Source organism: Cololabis saira, chromosome 14 (assembly GCF_033807715.1).
Source record: "Cololabis saira isolate AMF1-May2022 chromosome 14, fColSai1.1, whole genome shotgun sequence".
Classification (NCBI taxonomy): domain Eukaryota; kingdom Metazoa; phylum Chordata; class Actinopteri; order Beloniformes; family Belonidae; genus Cololabis; species Cololabis saira.
Window position 1 is genome coordinate 14,635,963 of NC_084600.1, and position 22,383 is coordinate 14,658,345.

At 40.6% G+C, this 22,383-nt stretch overlaps 1 protein-coding gene across 2 annotated transcripts in view; it reads left to right on the forward strand.

The window, feature by feature from the left end:
• Positions 1 to 20,108, forward strand: part of ppp3ca (protein phosphatase 3, catalytic subunit, alpha isozyme) — a 33,063-nt gene extending 12,955 nt beyond the window's left edge. Inside the window, exons 5-14 of one of the 2 annotated variants that reach the window (XM_061739817.1) lie at positions 172 to 317; positions 1,091 to 1,230; positions 10,624 to 10,701; positions 10,876 to 10,970; positions 13,353 to 13,478; positions 13,562 to 13,642; positions 14,122 to 14,206; positions 14,353 to 14,450; positions 16,167 to 16,220; positions 19,742 to 20,108. In XM_061739817.1, coding sequence (XP_061595801.1) covers positions 172 to 317; positions 1,091 to 1,230; positions 10,624 to 10,701; positions 10,876 to 10,970; positions 13,353 to 13,478; positions 13,562 to 13,642; positions 14,122 to 14,206; positions 14,353 to 14,450; positions 16,167 to 16,220; positions 19,742 to 19,920 — 1,082 coding nt within the window. In that variant the 3' untranslated portion in view covers positions 19,921 to 20,108. The remainder of the gene's footprint in view (positions 1 to 171; positions 318 to 1,090; positions 1,231 to 10,623; positions 10,702 to 10,875; positions 10,971 to 13,352; positions 13,479 to 13,561; positions 13,643 to 14,121; positions 14,207 to 14,352; positions 14,451 to 16,166; positions 16,221 to 19,741) is intronic. The other variant, XM_061739818.1, reaches the window with a different exon arrangement.
• Positions 20,109 to 22,383: the final 2,275 nt, after the last annotated feature.

Below are 22,383 nucleotides of genomic sequence, written 5' to 3' on the forward strand. Positions count from 1 at the left end.
CTTAATTTTTACATGAATAAAAGCAGCATGGTTTATACTTACAGACGTTTCAGTTGACATTTATTTGCTTGTGATGTTTTTTGTTTTTTTTGTTAAATTAATTTTAAATGCAAATAGCTGCTCTATCATGTCATGCAGAGTGTGCAGCTGACTACACGTCTGTCTTCTCAGGTAAAATCAAGTACTCAGAGCAGGTGTACGACTCGTGTATGGACGCGTTTGACTGCCTTCCTCTGGCTGCACTCATGAACCAGCAGTTTCTGTGTGTACACGGTGGACTGTCACCGGAAATACAAACCTTAGACGACATTAAAAAGGTAAGAGCGCCACCATTCACTACTCTGCATTGTACGCTAGGGCTGGGGATCGATTCAAATATCAAGAATCGATTCGATTCCGATTCTTAAGATTCAGAATCGATTATCACGATTCGATCCGATTCGATTCGATCCGATATTGATTAATGTTACTGTTAATAAAACTGTTTTTTCAGCTGTTGCATGAATTATATGACTGTGTAGTTATGCAACATATTAATACTAGTATTATATTGAGATTCAACAGCAAGTATTGGCAGCTAATGATGCTGTAAGGACCAATCTGCTCCCAGAATGCTGATAGAACTGCTTTCAGAAACATGTGGGTCAGAATTATCAAACAGATCCAGGGCAGCAATCAGAGGACGAAAGAAATCGCTTTTATTTTTTCCCCATTTATGAGAATTTGGTTTTTAAGATTTATGCAAATGTAACCCCAAGACAGTATATAAAGTAAAGAAATATATACAATGTATGCAATTATAACTGAAAACTTTAATGTTTTCATACCTTTAAACATATTTAAAGACAAAAATATGGCACCAGTTATTCTCGTGTCCAACAAAATATTCCTTTTTTGGGCATAAACAAAAAAGTACCAAAAGTTGTAATGTAATTTTTTTTTTTTTTTCTTAAATCGATCTTTAGACATATGAATCGATTTTTAGGAATTAATATGAGAATCGATTTAAAATCGGAGAATCGATCTTTTCAACACAGGCCTATTGTACGCGTACTCAAACTAACTTGGATTTGTGCTTCATCGTGTGAAGTTGGATCGGTTCAAAGAGCCGCCGGCGTTTGGGCCCATGTGTGACCTGCTGTGGGCGGACCCTCTGGAGGACTTTGGCAACGAGAAAACCCAGGAATATTTCAGTCACAATACGGTGCGAGGCTGCTCCTACTTCTACAGGTGAGCTGTCACTGCCCCCCCCGACTTCTGGATTATATCTTGAGCGGTGTAATTATCCTTGCAGAGATGCTTGTAGCCTTTTAAAAGGGTGATGTTATGCATCTTTAATCTAAACTTTGTATTCTTCCTATCTTGCATTGCAAGCCATTGCCTACGTAAACGCTGCTGCATTAGCTCCACCCCGTTCATTTCATCTCTCCAACCACACTTTAGGGCTGCAGCTCAAACAGTTGCAATAAATCATGGCTAATATAAATAGTTATAAAAGAAAAGAACCTGATGCATGATCTTGAACTGGATGGCTAGTTACTATCAAACAGCCTCTCTGTTGCACCGAACTAGTGTATCTAAGAAATACGAGAGGACGTGAGAAAGTTTGTTTAAATGTCCGTAAGATCTCTTTAATCAGTCGAGAGAATGTGACTTTTATGCAAAAGCCGTGCAAACAAACTTTTGATATCAAAAATAGATGTTCGGATTATGAATTATTAATAAATACGAAACGTGATGTCTGAGCAAAACTAGAAAGAGCTTAATGTTCAAAAATAAGCACGCTCAACAAAGAGATGGAAAGATTTAATGCATGAATGGGTAACCGCAGTCTTAAAGAGATTTGTGCGTTTGTGTATTTGTCCACTTTGAGGATGAGCTGCCAAAGCCAGCGGCCAAACGAGGAGGGAGCTCCGTCCTGATGTCAGTGTGGGTCAGAAGAGAGTCGTTGACAATTATAGCAGCAGTTTTCTTAATGAAACACAGGACAGCACGGGTCCGCTGCGTGTGAGCTGCATTTCCACTTGAATCAGAAAGTGTCAGGAAGGCTTATGGTATACCTCTGCATAAGAGGAGCTGACATCGTGGCCCTGGCTTGCGTGAGATAATTGCAGCTCAGTCACATTATAGCCAAGTGCATTTCTCATCCCTGCATTCACAAGTACTCAGGGAAGTCTTAAAGGTGCCATTTGTTTGAACTTGCCTCAGATTAAATAGATTAATTGACAGTTATGAACATTTACAATATCACTATAGCACCGATCGATTCCCATTGAGCGGCGTGTGATTTTGTTTAGATTTGTTTCTCATTTAAAGGAACCTCCCAGAGTTGTGACGACCCCTGGTTTGTTGTTAGTTGGTAAGTTGAGTGTCGGAGTTCATTAAGAATCAAAGACAGGACTTGAAGCAGTTTTGAGTTTGAATGGAATATGTGTTTTTTATAATAATAATGAATTACTATTTCAAGCCTCTGAAAAATGTCTTTCCTATTTGAAGAAGGAAGAAGGATATTTAAAGGGGACCTTTATTATGGCACAATACCTATTTTAAACAGGCCTTGAATGTCTTAAAAACAAGCTTTTGATTGTTTTTGCTAAATAAATTAGAAATTCAGCCTCTGAGCCATGTCTTTATCTTCCCATTCTCTCACCTCATTATCTATGTGGGATTCTGAGTGGGCGGGGCTATGATAATGAGGCACTGTGCTGATTGGCTGCCTGAATGACGCGATACACCCCTACGAAAAAATGGCGGAAGCTCCGGCCGGCGGAGTTACACCGTGTCCTAACTGCATGCGATGCGAGCGAGCGTCAGCAACAAAATCAATTCCATTGCTTTATTTTCTATTGGACTGTCCTAACTGGCCGCAGCGCTGCGCGCCGTTTTGAGCTGAACATTTGTCGGACGTCCTGCTTCTATTTTTCTTCCCGTCCCTCGCGTTGAAAGCCGGTTGAAAGCGCTGTAGGAAACAGTCACGGATGAGGAACGACTGATCCAGTTAGTTGAAATGAGAAGTTAACTCTATGATTCCTCCTCATTTCACTACAAAATGAAGTGGCAGCTGCTGGAGGGAGATGGACAGAGAGCGTCTGATGTCACGCAGTGCTACGATAGTCGGACCTTCGCATGCAGTTAGGACATGGTGTTTAGTTGTGGGCGTGGTTTGCATTTTGGTTACGTAACGAAAGTGAGCAGAATCTGAACGGCTCGTAGATCCACATCACACTGGACGGCTCATCCGGGCGGCTGTACAGACACTGCAGAATACGGTTGCTTTCCTCCTTCTCTGAGTTGGCAGGCTGAGGGGAGACCACTTTATAGATGTTAAAGCAAGAAAAAACTTGTTTTTTCATAATAGGTCCCCTTTAAGAAAACGATGATGCATATGCATATGCAACCACAATGCCGTTTTTCTGACGGACGTACCAGGCATTGGATATTGCTAGTGATCAGATCTGTACTTGCTGATGGTTGCTATGGTAACCCGCATACAAAGAAACGAATAGATCCGGATAGACATCAGGTTTGGGCTGGCAGTGTGAGCACAGACTTTGTCCCCCTCCCTGAACTTCTGCCTATGGGATTGTGCTCCATGAAATTGGTTATTGATATCTAATAGTTATTCTTAACCTCCGTTGACACCTCATAGTCATTTGTTCCACCTTCATCGTCATCTTTCTGGATCTTATGTCAGCAATAAAACAAGGATTGTGAGGAATCCTGTTGATAAAAATGTGACAGCAGATTAAAAGTTGCTAATAAACCAAGAGAAGTGGAATCCAGACACTAAAACATCAGCATATTATTTACAACCCCAGTTGTGATACTGTGTAAAACATCACTACAAACAGAATGCAATAAACCGAAAAATATTTTATTCCCAATAGGAAACTGCGGAAACTGGGACATTTTTCCATTTCATGGAGAAGATGAGCTCATTTTTTAATTCGATGGCAGGAAGACATCTGAAAAAAGAAAAAAGTGGGGAACAGGGGTAACAAAGGGCTCGAAAAGTAACAACAACCAGTTAAAACAACTGGAAGAACATTTGACAACCAGGATTATAGCCGCTCAACAGATTTTTCATTTCATGATGCTCCAAATGTCAGTTCAGCCCCCCGAGTCTTGGTTTTGTGATGGATTTAGCATTTAGTATTGCTTTGCTGAAATACCCAAGGCCTTCCATGAATGAGATGCTGTCTGGATGGGAGCACCTCTATGTACTTTTCAGCATTATTGGTGCCTTTTCCAGATGTGGAAGCAGCCAAGCTATAGGCACTAATGCGATCCCGTACCGCCAACGGCAACGGCTCAGGCGTTTGTTCCTGATAACAGGCTGGATGCTCCCTCTCCTCTGTCGTCTCCAAATTGTCCGTGGTTTCCAAAACAAATTTCAAATTTTAATTAATCTGGAGAATATTTTGCTCAAACAGTTTGGTGGCTCTCTACCCATCTTTACTGAAATGCCTCTTTTACACTGATATGTTGCCCATTAACCTAATTAGACGTTAAATGCTCCTCTAGTGTTTTTAGATCAGTGCCAATGACCCCCGGCCTCTTGTTGCTCCTGTTCCACCAACAGATGTGTTGCTGCCATCTAATTCCAAATAAGCTAATATTTTCCATGAAATGGCAAAAATGCATCAGTTTAAAGACCTGATATGCGTTTTTTTTTTCTCCGGGGAATAAAATATGGGTTTATGAGATTTGCAAGTCGTTGTATTCTGATTTTATTTACGTTTTTACACAACATCCCAGTTCTTTTGGTTCTGGCTGTGAGAAATTTTCTTACCAAAGTACAGAGTTAATAACAAGCTGCGCACAATAGAGATGCTTGAGAATGATGAAGAAAGACAGCACCCTCTTTCACTCCTGTGAAATGGTCACCCGTTGCTGTTCGGTGCGATAGGAGCTCAGTGAGGATTATTCTGCACATGTGTGGAGGATGCTGCTATTATAGTCATCTATCTCCCCATGGCTTTGTTCTGCCTTCACTCTCGAACTTACCTCTCCATCATTATGACTCTTGCCAAGCATACAGCATGTATGCAGCACAGAGCCTCGGAGTCTACTGGGGATTTCTGCAGGAAGATCTCTATCTGAAATCGAAATGGATGCAGCAGGTTGAGAAAAGGTGGCGCATTAGCGAGTCAGCCAAATAAAATACAGTTAGTTATCTCTATCTATCTTCTAACAGCAACTGGCTTGTTGCAAATGCATGGATGCAACACACACACACATGCACACACACTAATGCAGTGGTTAGCTTTATTTGAGGTTATAAATATGATCTCAACAAAATAAATTAATACATCTTTCAGGTAACAGTTAAATGCTTAGAATTGTTACAATAGATCAAAAATAATGATAAAATAAAAATACAGGTGGTGATAATGCAAGCTGCACCATAAAGTGGGTTAACTGTAGAACCCCCCCCAGACCATGAGATGGATTCAAATCCAGTCCCTCCGGTCACATTTGAAGGTTGTCTCGGACATGTGCGTCCTTGTTCTCCTTGTCCTCTTACACAGACGTATTCTGGGATGAATTTAGGCACCACCTCATTAAAGTTGTTGGTTTAGGAGAAAACTCATTTGATTTTCTTTCCGGATGACCACAATAAAGCTCTCTGTCATCCGAATTTCTCCCTTGTGTTGGTGATGGATCTTTCCAACTATACACACTGATTTTTATTGTACATATCCTTTGTTGACTAAAGTTTGGGAGTAATCAGTGCTTTAAGTGGGCCGGCTCCCCCTCAGTGTACTGGGACTTTTCCCAGCTTTGACCTTTTTGTTCATTAAAAAAAAAATATATATATATTTTATTTTTTTTCAGATTCAGACGACTTTATTAATCCCTTTGGGTCTCCATCTCACTCACTCAGCACTGTCATGTACAAATCAAACACCCCAAAAACCAAACACCCATATAAAGATAAAAAGATTAAAAAGAATAAAAAATAGAGATAAAAAATAAAAATAAGAATTAAAAATAAAAATAAAAAGTGCAATGCAGTGCCATAAAATAGAATTTTATGGATAGAAAAGAAATAAGTGCCATGTAATATTGCACAAAGTTATTGCACTGTCCTGGTTATGACACAGTCCGGTTTGTTGTTGGTTTTATATATATATATATATATATATATATATATATATATATATATATATATATATATATATATATATATATATATATATATATATATATATATGTGTATATATATATATATATATATATATATATATATATATATATATACATACTGTACATATACCCTTGTGTATACAAGTGGGCGTAGGTGTTTGGGCTGAGAGGAACTGTGACCATGGACAGTTTGATGTCCAGCATGTTTCTGCAGAGACTCTGTGGATGGCTGCTGTTGAGTTTTTCAAGACATATTTTGAGGTAAAAGGTTAAATTATATTAATCAAGTGGAGTTTTCACAAGCCAGGCTCTAATACTGAAAATAAATCTAATTTACAGAAGAAATATATTTTATTTTATATAAATATATTTTAATTTCTTCATGTTTTTGAGGTGCTTTTACTTTATATTTTTACTTTTTCAATGATATTTTCCATGTGAACACCATGAAGGTTAAAGTTAATAAACATGGCTCACCTGGATTTGATTTAGGACTGGTTTTGTTCTTTGTCATTTCTGTACAATAAAATGACAGACAGACTGACAGACAGACAGACTGTATCACTCATGTTTTTGTCCCATATTTGTATGATGGACAGCAGGTCAGGGGGAGTACCAGCACTTAAAGCACTGGGAGTAAAGCTTAGATATTTCCAGCTACTGCCTTTGGCTGTTAAAAATAACCGCAGATTTGGCGTTCCCAAGTGGAAATGAACTTGTTTTTACAACGAGAGGTCGCTGAAGGTCAACTCTGATCACTGAAGATGTATTTGGGTACAAATTCATGTCAGCTGTCAACACTTGTACTAAAAACGAGCCACTAGTGACCAGATTTCTAGGGACACATGTTAATTCCAGATGTGCAAGGGGCCCTATACACACCTGTGTCTTGTCCGCCCCTGTGTCTCTACATTGTTCTGCTTTCTTGTCTTCCCTTGGTTTAAAAGAAAGGAGTCTGTTGTTATTGTTCCTGCCTGATCTGCTGCGCTTGGGTCCTGCAAACCTGATAGCAGCTTAAAACAAACACGATGACGGAAGAAAAAGTCTGAGATGAAACTAAAAAAGGCTTGAGATCAAAACCCCAAACTCACAACATCATGTGTTTGCAGCGAAGACGTTACTTTGCTTCTTAAGGAACAAATTATTTCACCGCATCAAACAAAACAGCGAGGGAGCGGCTCATTGCAGCCGAGCCCGCTTTGAGTCCCGACCTGTCTCCTTCGCTGCATCTCACCCCCCGCCGCCACCTTACTGTTCACTAAAGGTTACTATATTATTATAAATAATATTATATATGGAATGTAACCTTTTTTTGGGGTATGCAACTTTTACCATAGTTACTATTCACAGAGTGGGAGTGTTGATGCTGCAATATACCACGTAAGGGTCTGGCTTCTGCTTATTAACACACGGCATTGGCTGTCTCAACTCACGCTACACGTTATTATTGCCTCTTTCAATCTTCTTTCCTGTTTGGGTTTTCTGCAGTAATTGTACTGACTGATTGATGAGGAACATGGTTTAGCAGTTCCAGTGTTTTAGTGACGGCGAGCCTCAAAGATGGATTATCTCAGGTGACTGAACAGTGAAAACCTCTGAGTTTCCAGCTCACGGTGCCACATTTGTCCTCCCCTGCATCTCCTTCGTTCATGCTCGCCTTTCCTGCTCCTTGCTGGTTCTCGCTGGCACGCTCACCAACATGTTATTGTACACTTTTTACGAAAGGGAGAAAAGGAATTATAGCGTACTGTGTTCTCTCACGGAGATCAATAGATGCTGTTCAAGGACACCACAAAAAGAATCCATGAGTGCATTAGCGTCTATGGGGATGCTGATGTGTATGTTTTATATGCTCTGACAGTGTGAAATGAGGTGCTCTGCAAAAACTGACCTTATTTCCAAGGTGCACATGCATTGTAGATGTGTCTTTTAAAAGAAACTGTTACGTAACATCTTTCGAGAGCAACATTCTGCATTTTTTCATTTTGCTATTAAGCCCTAATCTTAAAAACTGAAGAAAGTACACATGGTGATGATGCTCCTATCTGTGTCATTTACAGCGTACTTGCCACGGAGGAAACGTGAACCACCTGATTTAAATGAACGGGGCGAATGGCACAGTTTTGTCAGGTGCTCGTGGCACAGCAGCCTCCTTGTTTTTCTTCCGGCACAAACCTGAGCGCCTAAATATTTTAAACACTTCTGAAAGTTTGATGGGTCCAGGGATGGCGATGACTGCAAAGAAGTGCAGGAGGAGAGGATTGTTGCTGGGGAGGATTCGCTGGATTATGTCGTGGGTTTTACCTAAGTTTATTTTGGGTTTTTTAAACGCAGTATTATTATGTAAAATGGACGTTTATTTCCGCTTCAGCTTGTTGGTGAGACAAGAAATCTGAAGACATTACTCTGGGCTTTGACGGATGCATTGACTATTGTTCAACATTTAACTGAGGAGCAATATTATGGGTGAAACAAATAATACAAAACAAAAAGATTATTGTTAGTGGTACCCATAGATGTGACATTTTAATATGACTGAATCAAAAAAAAAGGAAATAATGATGGTGATGATTCTCTGTAATCTAGCTTTTAGTTGTCTACTTGGCTTTATGCCACGTGCACTAATGGTGTACTCAGTGTTTCTGTTTTTCTTTGGGACATGTGGAATTTAATTCCACATTTCAATTTAAAGATAAAGTGGACATAAGTCATTGCAAGGAACAATTTAGCAGTATTTCTATATCTGTAAGTTCCTTCCTACCAAATGTCCTGGGAGGGGAACATTGGACCACCTCTTTACTCTTTACTGGAGCCCGAGGGGCGGCGTGGGAGGTAGCTTAACTGTTCTCAGGGAGTCAGAATCCAACAATTCTGTTCATAATTTTTATGGACAGAATTATTTCACGCAACTAAGTTGATGATCATTGAACTGCTATCTCCAGCTCTAATTGGAGCTCCAAATCCGAGGCCGTGGTTCTCAGCCAGGAAAAGGTGGAATGTCGTTGCTAGGTTGGGGAGGGAGTTGCTCCCTCAAGTAGGGGAGTTGACGTAATTCAACTTCTTTATTCACAAGTGGGAAAGGAATGAAGTGGGAGACTGGATGGATGGATGGATGGATGGATGGATGGATGGATGGATGGATGGATGGATGGATGGATGGATGGATGGATGGATGGATGGATGGATGGATGGATGGATGGATGGATGGATGGATGGATGGATGGATGGATGGATGCATGGATGGATGGACAGATGGATGCATGGATGGATGGATGGATGGATGGATGGATGGATGGATGGATGGATGGATGGATGGATGGATGGATGGATGCATTTGGTTTGGAATACGTAGCATCCTTACATAATTCCCACTGTGGTCTTCATTTGTTCTTCTTTCACAAGTATTGTAGCAGTTAACTCATCTTTATAAAAGAAAATCTTTGTTTATGAGGAAATTGCTTTTAATTGGGAATTTATACTTTTTCAAAAACACTTTTTGCAGACTGGTACTTGCAAAAAAACAGCCGAGAAGATATTTTTCAAAACAACAAAACAAATTATCACAAACTTTTCTAAAATAATAAGAAATAAGTGATAGATTAAGGTTGTATTTTTGAAAAGGTTGGTCAGACTGTGCTCTTATTTTGAGTTTAAGTGGTACCTCGTTGTCTGCACGACGTGTCCCTCTGCCACGCCAACAACCCTGGAGGATATTAAGAGCTCCTCGTCTCCGACACAAATCTGATGTACTCTGTTTATGCCATCATTTTTTTTCTTTCAAAGGAGAAAATGGTACTATTTTTGCTCTTTTTCTCAGTCGTGGCTGTGGAGCTCTGGTTTAAACTGCCACAGGACAATAATAGTGTCTATGTAGTGCAGGACTACCAATATTACAGCTTAAAATGTGAAAATATCCTGTTTTTCTGCAGCACAGTGCAGCAGTGGTACAGGTAGAGTGTCTTCAATAACATTTCATCTGATAATAATCTAGTTTGCATACTGATAGCAGACCTGTCAACTCGGTAACGTTACTGCCCACGTTGAACAGATGAGTTATGACTACCGCTGCATGAGAAACACCGACTTTACAAACATCCCAGCATGCCCTGCATCAGACAGTGAGACGTTCACTGCAAATCCTTTAAGTATTTGGATAATAAAGACCTTAACCAGAGTGTCAAATTGCAAACGGATGCAGTGCTTACATACAGAACCATGTAAACCTTTCAGATTTCATTTCCTTTCAGTCCCTTTTTCTATCAGGTCAGAAGTGGAGACTTGAACTTACATGTTTAGGTAGTTGTTTTTCCTGGACTGCAGCAGGTGGCTCAGACTCTTTTCTTCTGTAAATTCTTGCATCAATCTCTGCAAGGACTTTCTGATGAGTGATAAATCTTTGCTCTGTTGTGTAAGGAAATACTGGTTCAAAAACAGTGTCAGGAATGATGCCGTTTCTGTTTACTTTTTTTCCAGTTACCCGGCTGTGTGTGAGTTCCTACAGAGCAATAATCTATTATCAATTATCCGAGCACATGAAGCACAAGATGCCGGGTATGTTGTCACGGCAATACACACAAATACATACCTACTCACTCAAATAGCAATAAACACGTATTTGCATGCATTTGAAAAATGAACAACTGAATGAATGAATTTACCAATTAATCAGCCATCAATTAAGCTCTGCCCTTCTCCTGTCTTCTCCTCGACCCGGCTGCCTTGAAGCTACCGGATGTACCGTAAAAGTCAGACCACTGGCTTCCCGTCCCTCATCACGATCTTCTCGGCTCCAAACTACCTGGATGTTTACAACAACAAAGGTCAGCAGACTGATTCAGCTCATCTTCTTTGTTTTACACTGGTGCTTTTACACTTAGGGCCTGATTTACTTAAGGTTTGCGTGCGTAAAAAACGTGTGCAAACTTGACATCACCCGCAAACCAATGTGCCAGCTGATCTACTAACAGCGTGCAAAGAGGACTGCGCCTCTCAAATTAGCAAAATAGCACACGCAATTCATTTAGTACTTTTGCCCTGATGAATAATCAATATGGGGCGTACCCGCCAGAAAGCGCTAAATACTGGGAGGGGAAAAGGCAAATAGGTTAATTTACCACACGCAATGAGATTTACCAAGCCTGAAAGTAATTGCGGGGATTGTGATTGTGTCTGTATTTAATACGTTCGAAAGGAAGGTGCTAATCTGCCCAGCATTACGCACCGATGGCTGCTGTTATTGTGGCAAGGAGGCGACATCGCCAAAATCAAAGAATACGCAGAGAGAGAGTCTTTATTCTGCTGCATGCTATTTTAAAAATGGTTGCACAAGTTTTATTAAAGGCCACTTTTTCTTTAGTTCTTCGCCTTATATCTTGCCACCTTCTTTTAACCTCATCTGCCGTTCTTTTTGTGTTACCAACTGCATTTATTCTATCGCAGATTTTCTCCCATATTGCGTTTCTTTTGGCAATGTTTAAATTTCTTTGCTGTAGTTCATGAATGTGTTTATTTGCATCTTCCACTAATATCTCTAACTCAAACTCGTCAAATTTCATTTTGCGCTTGCGACTATCCTGCTTTCCATCCAGACTCTCCATGGCGCAAACCGTAAGACACGCAACACCTCATTTAAATACTGAGGTTTGCACCTGTTATCAATTGCGCATGCATTCTTAGTTGATCACCCGCAAAACACACAACAACAGCACGTGCAAACTTTTTCAGTGCACACGCAATTTAGTACTCTTTATTTAGGATCTTAGTAAATCAGGCCCTTAGTTTTTTATAAATATTGCAGAGAAATGCTATTGTTGAGGCCCAGAACCTGGTCACCTGGTGTTATGGTTTGGTATTCCTAATATGTGGCCTTTTAACTGCATCTGCTTTTGTGAATTGATGAATGAATGAATGAATGAATGAATGAATGAATGAATGAATGAATGAATGAATGAATGAATGAATGAATGAATGAATGAATGAATGAATGAATATATTATATATATTGCTATTTGACTGACTAACAAACATTGTGGAACATAATCATTTCCTTTCAGAGCCCCTCATCAGTCCTGCGACTGACGAAGCCACGGGTTCTTCCGACTTACCTCTAAAAATGTTTTCAACGCCCGAACTGGAGAGCATGAGTTAATGTAGCTGCATTTAGCTGAGTGGTTGCATAAGAAAGCATCAGGGAGCCCCCGTTTGTTTGTGTTCTCAGATCTGTGTCTTGGTTGCCATAGGCATCGGGAGATGGTGCGTGTGGGAGGGACTGTCAGCACTGCTGACTATCTCCATGTGGCTTTATCCCTCTTGATGTAACAGTGTCAGCAATCCCTGGCCTCAATGGGGCCATCTAGTGGTTGGATATCACTTTTTCACTTCCTGTTTCTGTCTTTAATATAGAATAATAATAATAATAATAATCAAACGTCACTGAGCACAAACACGGTACATTTAAATAGAGTATGTATGAAACGCCTGCTCTGTGACGAACCTCTGGGATGCACAGTGTCAAGCAATAAGACTTTATATTATACAAGATGGAATCAGTTTTCCTTACAGGATGTGCCATAACAAACACAAATCAGCCTCACTGACGCATGATAGTCTCGTAGAGGGGTTCTGACACAGAATTAGGATTTTCACTGCTCATAAATGTTATTTATTGGAACCAAACGCTTAAAAATACTCCTTACTTAGTGTGTATCTACATAGATAGATTTACTTTATTTATCCCAAGCTGGGAAATTGTAGTTGTTTTTTTCTGTTTTTTTTTTTTATACATGTGAAGTTTGTTTTTATCCAATATTCATAAGTAATGTCAGCATTGTTGAGCTCAAGTAGATGACGGACTTGTGAGTGTTCATGCCTCAACGTGGCTCTTCCTGCACGCTGATGTGAGCTGGCAACGTGCCGGTATCCTGCGCATCGTTAAACTGTACATCCTTGTCAGCTCTGGTTTTGTCATAAAAGAAGATATTATTCATCTTAACTTGACTATATACAGCCATGTGAAGAAGAAACACCCTCTTATAGATCAAAGGTTTTCTGTAGGAGGACGTAATTAAAAGGTCTTGAAATTGTAAATACAACCTTTACAGCATCACGTGACGTGTCATCATTTATTTAAGATACACTAAACCAAAGAGTGGTGTCTTGTTAAAAAAAAACTGAGCACGGATTCTCCTCCGTCTCCCCAACAGCTGCTGTGCTAAAGTATGAAAATAATGTCATGAACATTCGGCAGTTCAACTGCTCGCCACATCCCTACTGGCTGCCAAACTTCATGGACGTCTTCACGTGGTCCCTGCCGTTCGTCGGAGAGAAGGGTATGAAGTTGTGATGTCTGTCAGGTGTATGGTACGTGGGTCTGTGCTCAAAGACGGCCAACTCCCTCCCCGTGTTCCCACAGTCACAGAAATGCTGGTGAACGTGCTGAGCATCTGCTCCGATGACGAACTCATGATGAATGATGAAGACGAGATTTTTGACGGTGAGGAGACTTGCACAGAACATTGGATCCTTCATTATTCATGTTTATTGGTGCATTGTCGGTTCACTTCACACATTGGCCTAGACTTTTTTAAAAGAGATGCAGCTATTTAGAAAGAAACAAGACGTCAGCTTCCTGGATGGAGGGTTTTATTACACTTGTGTCTGTCAGCAGAGCTGCTCAGGTCAGTAATAAAGTGCAATAAAGATGTGTAATTAGCATATGAAATGTACAAAAACAACATTTATTGCCTCGGATAGGTTAATAATCTGCTTCTGATTGACTTTATAGAGGCTATTATAGTACAATGTATTGTATAGTGTAAAATATTACTGCTTAATGCTTTACAAGTGCCATTTCCAGTATGGATGACAATATATCGCTGCATCCCAGATTGCTTCCCATGTGTTACTGTAGCTCATGATGGCATCTGTTTTATCTGAGAGCTGTTCACTGACAATGACCATCTTCCTCTGCAGCCAATGCAGCCGCAGCGCGCAAGGAGGTGATCAAAAACAAGATCCGCGCCATCGGGAAAATGGCCAAAATGTTCTCGGTTCTCAGGTAGATTTCCGCTTGCGTGCATGTGAACGCCGTAATCGGTATCCTATAGTGTCAAAGTCGCACGGCTGTAGAGGTGGGGGCATCTTTATTATTCTCATTCGGTCAGGGTGGCCCAGCATTTGCTGACCCGTTCGTTCTCTCTGCAGAGAGGAGAGTGAAAATGTGTTGACGCTGAAGGGCCTGACTCCCACTGGCATGCTGCCGAGTGGCGTTCTCTCCGGAGGCCGGCAGACGTTGCAGAGCGGTGAGTACGAGACGCAGCCTGGGCCCGTTACTTTCAGCATTTACTCCCCTTTTTCTACTGTTTCCTTTCCCCCCCATCACCTCTCTCTCTTTTCAACCATTACCCCAATCTTTATCTTTATGTATCGTCTCTACCATTTTAAGTAAAAGGCAATGAGTATTAGGGGTGGGTATTGGGAAGGACCTCACGATACGATACGCATCATGATACTTGAGCCACGATACGATACACATTGCGATATCCCGATTATGCGATATCCCGATTATTATATTCTACATAGTTCACTAAAACATTTATAAAATGCATTACACATCTTAAAATCCAAGTTGTATATATGTACATCAGATGATAGTGATGGATCTTAAAATCCGAGTTGCACGTTCATCAGATTATAGTGACAATTCATGGGACAAACTGAGTCAAAACAATGTTTTATTATAACTATACAAGCTAAAGTTACAAAATATTTGTATATGTTTTTCATATTATTTACATCATATGAAATTAACATTAAATTTAGTATGAGGTTGCTTTAATTATGTGGCAAATGATAATAAACACAAGAAAGATGGGTACTAAAACCAAGGACAGGCACAGTGATCAGTCAGTATAGATATAAATCCATAAATAAATAAACCTCTGTCCATTATTTTTTATTTTTTAAGGACAGGCAATTGTGTTATATAAAAAATAAATTATAAAATGAAATAAAACCTGAAATAAAACCTGAGCTCAGTGCAGGGCCCTCCCAGGGTTGGTAGAGAGTGGCAATGCCCAGGACTGTCACTTAGGTAGGAGCACTGGGTGATATAATGGGAAAAAAATCGGGGATAAAAAATATTTTAAAAAAAAAATCGATATTCAAATTTTGAATATCGATATTGAATCAGCTGGAAAAGTATCGCGATATATTGCCATATCTATATTTTTGCCCACCCCTAATGAGTATCAGCGTGATATCATGTTAATGGAGCAGAACTCAGTGTTAGATGTCCAATCGGAGCAGTTTTTCAGCCAGTTCCAGTCTTCAGTACTTAAATTTGAGCCTCATTTATATTTTTTAATTTACTGTACAGCGGATAGTATAATTTATTTTGTCTCTGTGTGTAAATTATTCTTCAGTACTTGGAGGCACCTTTCGTCATCTTCCGTCTGAAACGCTCCGTTTCGGCTCCTGTCCCTTTAAGGCCCAGTCTGACCTGATTATCTGAACAATTGACGATTGAAATCTTTTACGCCCAACAAACAGCAAGAGAAGGGTTTTTAATCCTGATGTCAATAATTAAAGAAAGTAAAGAAAGAAGAAAGTATTGAACCACCAACAGGGTCAGGAGGAGTATCTTGCACATGCACAGAAGCAACTGAATCTAAAAAAAAGAAGCAAAGTATGACCTCTTTAAAGAGATAAATATAGTGCAACGCCTCACCTGCTCTTACCTGAAATATGTCACTCATGTCAGTCTGTTCTCACTGTTCTCATCTCATACCTCTGTAACTTCCTGTCTGTGTGAAACTCTCTGCTGTCCGCCGTATGAATTTTCTAACCCCAGACTGACAGTGTTTCTCTCAGTTTTAACGCATGGCGCTCCACTACATCGACCAAAAACCACGAACAGCTCATCTGGCCAAAACATGAGTCGCCTTTCCTCCTGGGGCTGCATTTTACATTTGCATGGCTTTATCACGAGTAACCTGCTCCCCTCCTCCCCCCTTCAGCCACCATTGAAGCCATTGAAGCCATCGAGCCATCGCATGATGAGGACGGAGAAGGTAAACCGGTGCTCCTTCTCCCATCCCTCTCTGTTTATTACCAGGGCCTCATGCTATTATGGAGGCCCACGTTCAGGTTCAGGCAAACTATAGCTCACATAATAATTATAACACCACTGCTGAAATGAGATATTATACATCACAGGTATAATAAAAGACTATTAAAATTTAAGGGGAAAATAATTGGCTCTAGATGGGGTTTTTTTTTAGGAAAGCTTTCCTTGTGGATGTCTGGGTGGTGACAGGGTGGAAAAAACGACACATTTGGCCTGTTTTTATTGGCAGGTTGGAGGCTGAGAGGGATTCTTACAGATGCAGCCACTTAGAAATGCCTCTCCGGCCCGAAAGCCAGCCAGTTTCCAAGTCGTGGGAATCTGCCATGCCATAAAGTGAGGTGTTGCAGCGACGGCCGTGGCAGGGAGCTGGCTGGAACGTGAATGACCCCCGCATGACGAAGCCGGCCGTTCTAACTGGCTGCATCTGCAGAACCTCTGAGTGAACAAACGTGTACATCAGGCCAGCGAGGACTGAGAAGTTCATGTGCACTTAATGCAGCTCTCACCTCCGGTCCACTGCAGACATCAGGCTAGTCCCAGGGAGTTTCATGATAAATTAAAACCGTGCAAAGTGAACCGCTGTTTGGAGATGCATAACTAAAGTCCATTGTTTGGGTCTTGGCTTGTAAATGGCCTCCATCTGGTTCTAGGAAGTGTTGCACGCACAAGAACCAGAAAAAAACCCACCCGAGTGTTGATATGAAATATGTACCCTGAGTTCCTGTGGTCATTGTTACTCATGACGTTGCAGGATGAAGCGTACAGGACACACAATCTGTCCATCATATCTGTGTCTTAACTGAAATAATATGATATTGTTTATTTATTTATTTTTTTATGAATTCAGAAACCCAAAAGTAACAGAAAAAATGCTGGTTATAAAGCTGTAGGATTATTGTTATTAATGTTTTCTCTGTTGAATGAATGAATTTATTTCAGACAATTACCACAAAAGTGATTGGTAAACAGTATTTACAAAATAACAATCCCAAACAACATATACATATTCAGTATTAGCTCATTGTCGTAATATATATTCATATTTAAATTTGTACATAATAGAAAAATATTATAAACAACATTTCCAATTGAATAAACTTGTAAGTGTGTATACCTTCAGATATGACAGTGATTGATGCAAATTGTCTGAAAAGGAGTATGAACAAGCAAAACGTATTTATTTATACCGCTTCTCTCTCTAGTTGCCCTTATGGTAACCTTCCTCTTTGATTTCTGTGCTTATATCCAAAATTCACAAAAAAATAATTAAATAAATACATATATGCATACATACATGTATATACCCACACATACGCATACATACGTGCACACACAAACCAAACTGTATTCAAACATATATACGTGTTGAAACTGAATCCTGGAACGAGACGTGTAATAAACATTATGTAATTACAACAGTGGGGGGTGGTGCATTTCACACTTACGCCTTCAGTGATGTCCAACTTAGTCAATAAGAACCTTTCATTATGCCAGCATTTATACCACCAGGACTGGAGAGTAGTTAGAAACACACTTAAGCACTACTAGGCATTGCATCACCTCAGTTGTTTACAAAATGGGCTATTATGGGGCGCATTTTAAAAATCAACAAACCCGCATCAGCAATTAAAACATATCTGGTATGCCACTGTCAAAACTTAAAAATAAAAGGTTCTTTAAAATTATCTTTCCAAAAAGTTTATGAGTCCACAAAGAATATGCAAGTTTTAACAAGATAACAATAACTTGCAAAATCGCAGTTTAATATCAGAAAGACACTAACAAGATGGCCAAACTTTGGTGACAGCGACACAATAAACCAGTCTCTGTGAAAAACCTTTTTCATGTCAAAACGTGACATATCACAGCTTTCTTGTAATTATTACAATTATTATGAATTATTATTACGAGTAGTTATGATGCTGCATGTGATGAAAGACATATGAACCTAGAGAAGAGACAAGGAACCTACTTTTCTGCTCTTGGAAAGTGTTACAGATGCTAGCAGCTTCTGCACTGTACATAAGGCTTGGTCGTCTTGACGTCATCACTTGGCGGAGCCGCCATGTTGGAAGCTACCTTAGCTGCTCTTCGGACCACTGCGCACTGTGTAAAGACGTCTTCCCTCTTCGTTGTGTCTTACTTGTAATCGTTACTTTCTGTTATTCTGTAATGTAGTTTATATAGCTTAACTACACTTTTGTAACACCTAGTTGAAAGCACACGTGTGCATGCTGCTACAAGCTAAGCACTAACATTTGCTAGAATGGAGCGCAGCTTACCTTTGACCGGATAACCATGTTCCCACTGTTTGCTGGCTTTATGATCTGAAGCTCCTGCACCCAGGGCCGCCGCAAGCGGTGTGCGAACCGTGCGACTGCACGGGGCCTCGCGCCCCAAGGGGCCTCGCGCTATGGGCCGTTTTTTTTTTTTTTTTTTCGTTTCTTCCCTTATAAATATCAACAGTCACGTTCCATTACAGACCTAAATGTGTACTAGTCTGTGCATATCAATAAATATATGTGCAATGATGCACGTGTCTGTTGTTCAATACAACTGCGTCAGACCAAGCGCAGACACAAGGTGCTCTGATCCAGACGGGTGGAGTTGGAACAAACTGTCACACAATGTCGAGAGAACGAGACAGATTCAGGAAATTTCCATCAGGGGATGAAAAAAGAAAAAAACTAAAGAAAATGGAAGAGTTTAATGCCTCTCTGAAAGGCTCGTTTGATAAATTTGTTACAAAAATCACCGATCCGACCGGGTCTCAAGCAGCCGTGGGGACCCGCGTCGAGGCAAGCCAAATGATGATGAGGCAGGGGAAGGTATCCAGTATTTTGCTAATTGGAGAGTTAAAATTGTGCATATAGACACCCGATCCGACCCGAAAAACCCCCAAATTTTGCGGGCGCTCGCTACGGTCACGTGCGAGGGCCCCCCCCAGCCATTTCGCACAGGGCCTCGCAAATCTCCCAGACGGCTCTGCCTGCACCCATCCGTTTGTGAACTGCACATGAGACTCCAACGACTTATAACAACGGAACTGCTCCGAAGTGTAGGCGCTCACAACACAAACAAGGTAGCCGAAGATGTTGGTTGTGCAGAACTGCGGCAGTAAGTCCTCGTCGGAGCTCCACTCTTTAGTAGGGATTTCATATGGAACCAAACTGTTAATAATCATTATTTTCTCCATATACCCTGGGTTCCTTGTTTAAGGTATGCCGGTAAATTCCAGTTCCTTTCCGGCATTTTAAGATTTTTTTTTGCGTTCCGTCTGTTCACTTGGTGCTACTACACTGCTGTTTGTTTACACTCACGAAGCTGCCAACATGGCCGCTGCGTCCCAGAATGCAACTTGGCGACCAAGCCCTATTAGTGACGTCATAACATATATACACTGAAATCACGAGACTGCACCATCACATGATCCTGATACCTTCATGTGTGCCTTCTCCTCCTCAGCTATCCGAGGCTTCTCCCCCCAGCACAAGATCAGCAGCTTTGAAGAGGCCAAGGGCTTAGACCGCATCAACGAGCGCATGCCGCCCCGCAGGGACGGGGTGAACAACGTGGGTCAATCCATGGGCAAGATGAATATGTCGGAGGCGAACGGAACAGAAGACAACAGCAACATCCAGTGATGTGCTGTCTGAGCCTCCGAGCCGTCGCTGCTGTTGCGCTCTGCAGCGAGACTTTGCTTAATCGGAAATTTCAGGCCTCAGAACATAGAAATAAAACGGGCCCACAGATAGAACATGAAATCTGCAGCAAATCTAAAAACGAAAGGGCGAAAAGGTTATTTATTTCAGGACAGCGTGTCATTGCACAGTCGGGGAAGGTTGGGGAGGGAAGGGGGGGCTGGGGTTCACAGCAAAGGGGCAGGGGTTAAAAAGAGACCCACAGGCTGCAGCTTGACTGCAAAGACGTGCGGCTGGAAGTGGCGTCTGATTGCTGTTCCCTTTCTCAGTTCAATTACAGACTGAATTGTTGGGGTGGGTGCGGGGGGGTGGGGGGGTGTTTTGAATGCTGACACGTGTGCTTCTTTATTACAGGGCCTGACAGAAGACTTAATTGCAGTATCCAAGCCACAAATCATTTTAATGTTTTATAAAGTATTTATTATGAATTGCTCACAAATTCACTTCTAGAGGAAAAATAATCTTCTTCATCTACATGTTTTGCTAGTATTAGGTCACATCACCTCGTGAAAGAAGATGCATTTAGGAAGGAAGGAGGCAAAAAAAATGTGTACCTCTTCAAACCTGCAGCGTGCTGTCTCACCAGTGGACTTAAATTTATTGATTTACCTGGTTGTAAGATGTTGTCATCCTGCACGGGAAAGAGGACAAGGTGCTCGCGGGTGCTCACAACGGACAGAGCCGCTGACGTCCGACGTCCAGTCTCAGTGATCTTCATCTTTGCTCCTTTTCCTCGTCTTCCTCAACATCAGCCATCTCCCAGCAGGACTAAACTTGGAGGAGATGAGGGATCAAACGGAGGGGGCGGGAAGAGCATTCGGGAAGCTTGGTCTCACTGCTTACTGGAGCTACCGCAATGTCAGAGTCTAAACGCAGAGATTTAACATCTAAACACGCCATTACTCGACCCCTGTGAGGAGGCAGGTCCACCAGCATGTGCAGGTGAACCTCAGTGGGTTTTATTTCCGTCCAGATCCCTCTCAAAGTTACCCACAAACCCCCGTGACAACGGATCCAGCAGGTCACTTTAGAATAGCACGGCATTTACTACAGCTTTACTTCATATCACCGAAGACCACCGTTCATTTTCTGGATGATACACACTCTGCTTATGGCCTTGGATCACCTCACCTCGTCTGCATTAACGGCAGATCTCGGATCACAGAGGGACACAGAAGAAGTGGTTTTGAATGTCGGGACACACCCTGCTATCCACCATCATTTCTCACCTATGTCTTGCTTATGATATCATAAGAAAATGTGCAGTCACTGTAAAATACAGCAACTTATTTGACTTTCTTTCTCTTTTTTATGCTGCAAATTAATTATTTTGTTTTTTTCCAACACAAATGTCAATTAGAGAAAGAATCTCAACATTTCTGAGTTCATAAAATTCAATCATGTTTTTCTTTAATAGTACTGAAAAGTCATAATAATTTCTTTTGGACTATGCAGGCCTCTATCCAAGTTTAGATTGAATTACTTGATTTGATGAACGAGTCCTGACCAGAATTTTCCTTTTCAATCAAACGTGTCACGGACCGGTCAAAGGCAATCAGAAGTACTTCCTCCATGAAAACCGAGCAGTGTAGGCCAGGTTTATGGATTTATCACAACTAAAGGAATAGTGTTAAACATCTTAATCTATAATTCCTTGTTTCTGAAGATTTTTTTCTGATCTAATCTTATTTTATGGTGGAATAAGGGGGAGAAATGAGATCGGGGGGGGGGGGATACACACGCAAACACTCTGCGATCCACAAGAATCAATCCATCTGTCTCAACAGTGTGTCAAAATACTTTTGTATTGTAAAATCTTATTTAATACTTAAATGTGCTGCCATATTGCTTTAAAGAAGACTTTTTCAGCTGACAGAGATGAAAAAACTACGATTTTTAGCAGGAAGTTTTCTGGTTCCTTTCAAATACATAATTTGTAACAATAAAAACCTATAAAGGTTATGATCTTTAAACACCAGTCACACATACTATGAATTTTCTTGAATTTTCTGACATTCATTAATATTTTTTTGTAGTTTATATTTTATCTTTCTATCCGATGATAAAGGTATGTGAATTAAAGATGGACAAAAAGTGACTTTTAACACAGCATCTATGGTATGGAACGCATCAATGCATGCAATTAAGTTCCTAATTGTTATGTGAGATTATAATTGTGATAGTTGTGTTTCATATAGTAAACTTGAATTAATTTATTTTTGAATTACATTTGTAGTTTTATTTGTCTTGTTTTATACATTTTTATAAATAGGCTTCCTTTGATTGTTTTGGTCCACGTTTTCATGATTATGTTATTTATTACCACTGCTTTTAATTTTATATTGATTCATTGTATGCAGAGATGCCCTTCTAAGGTGTGAAGCCTTGTGTTATATTTTTTCTGTT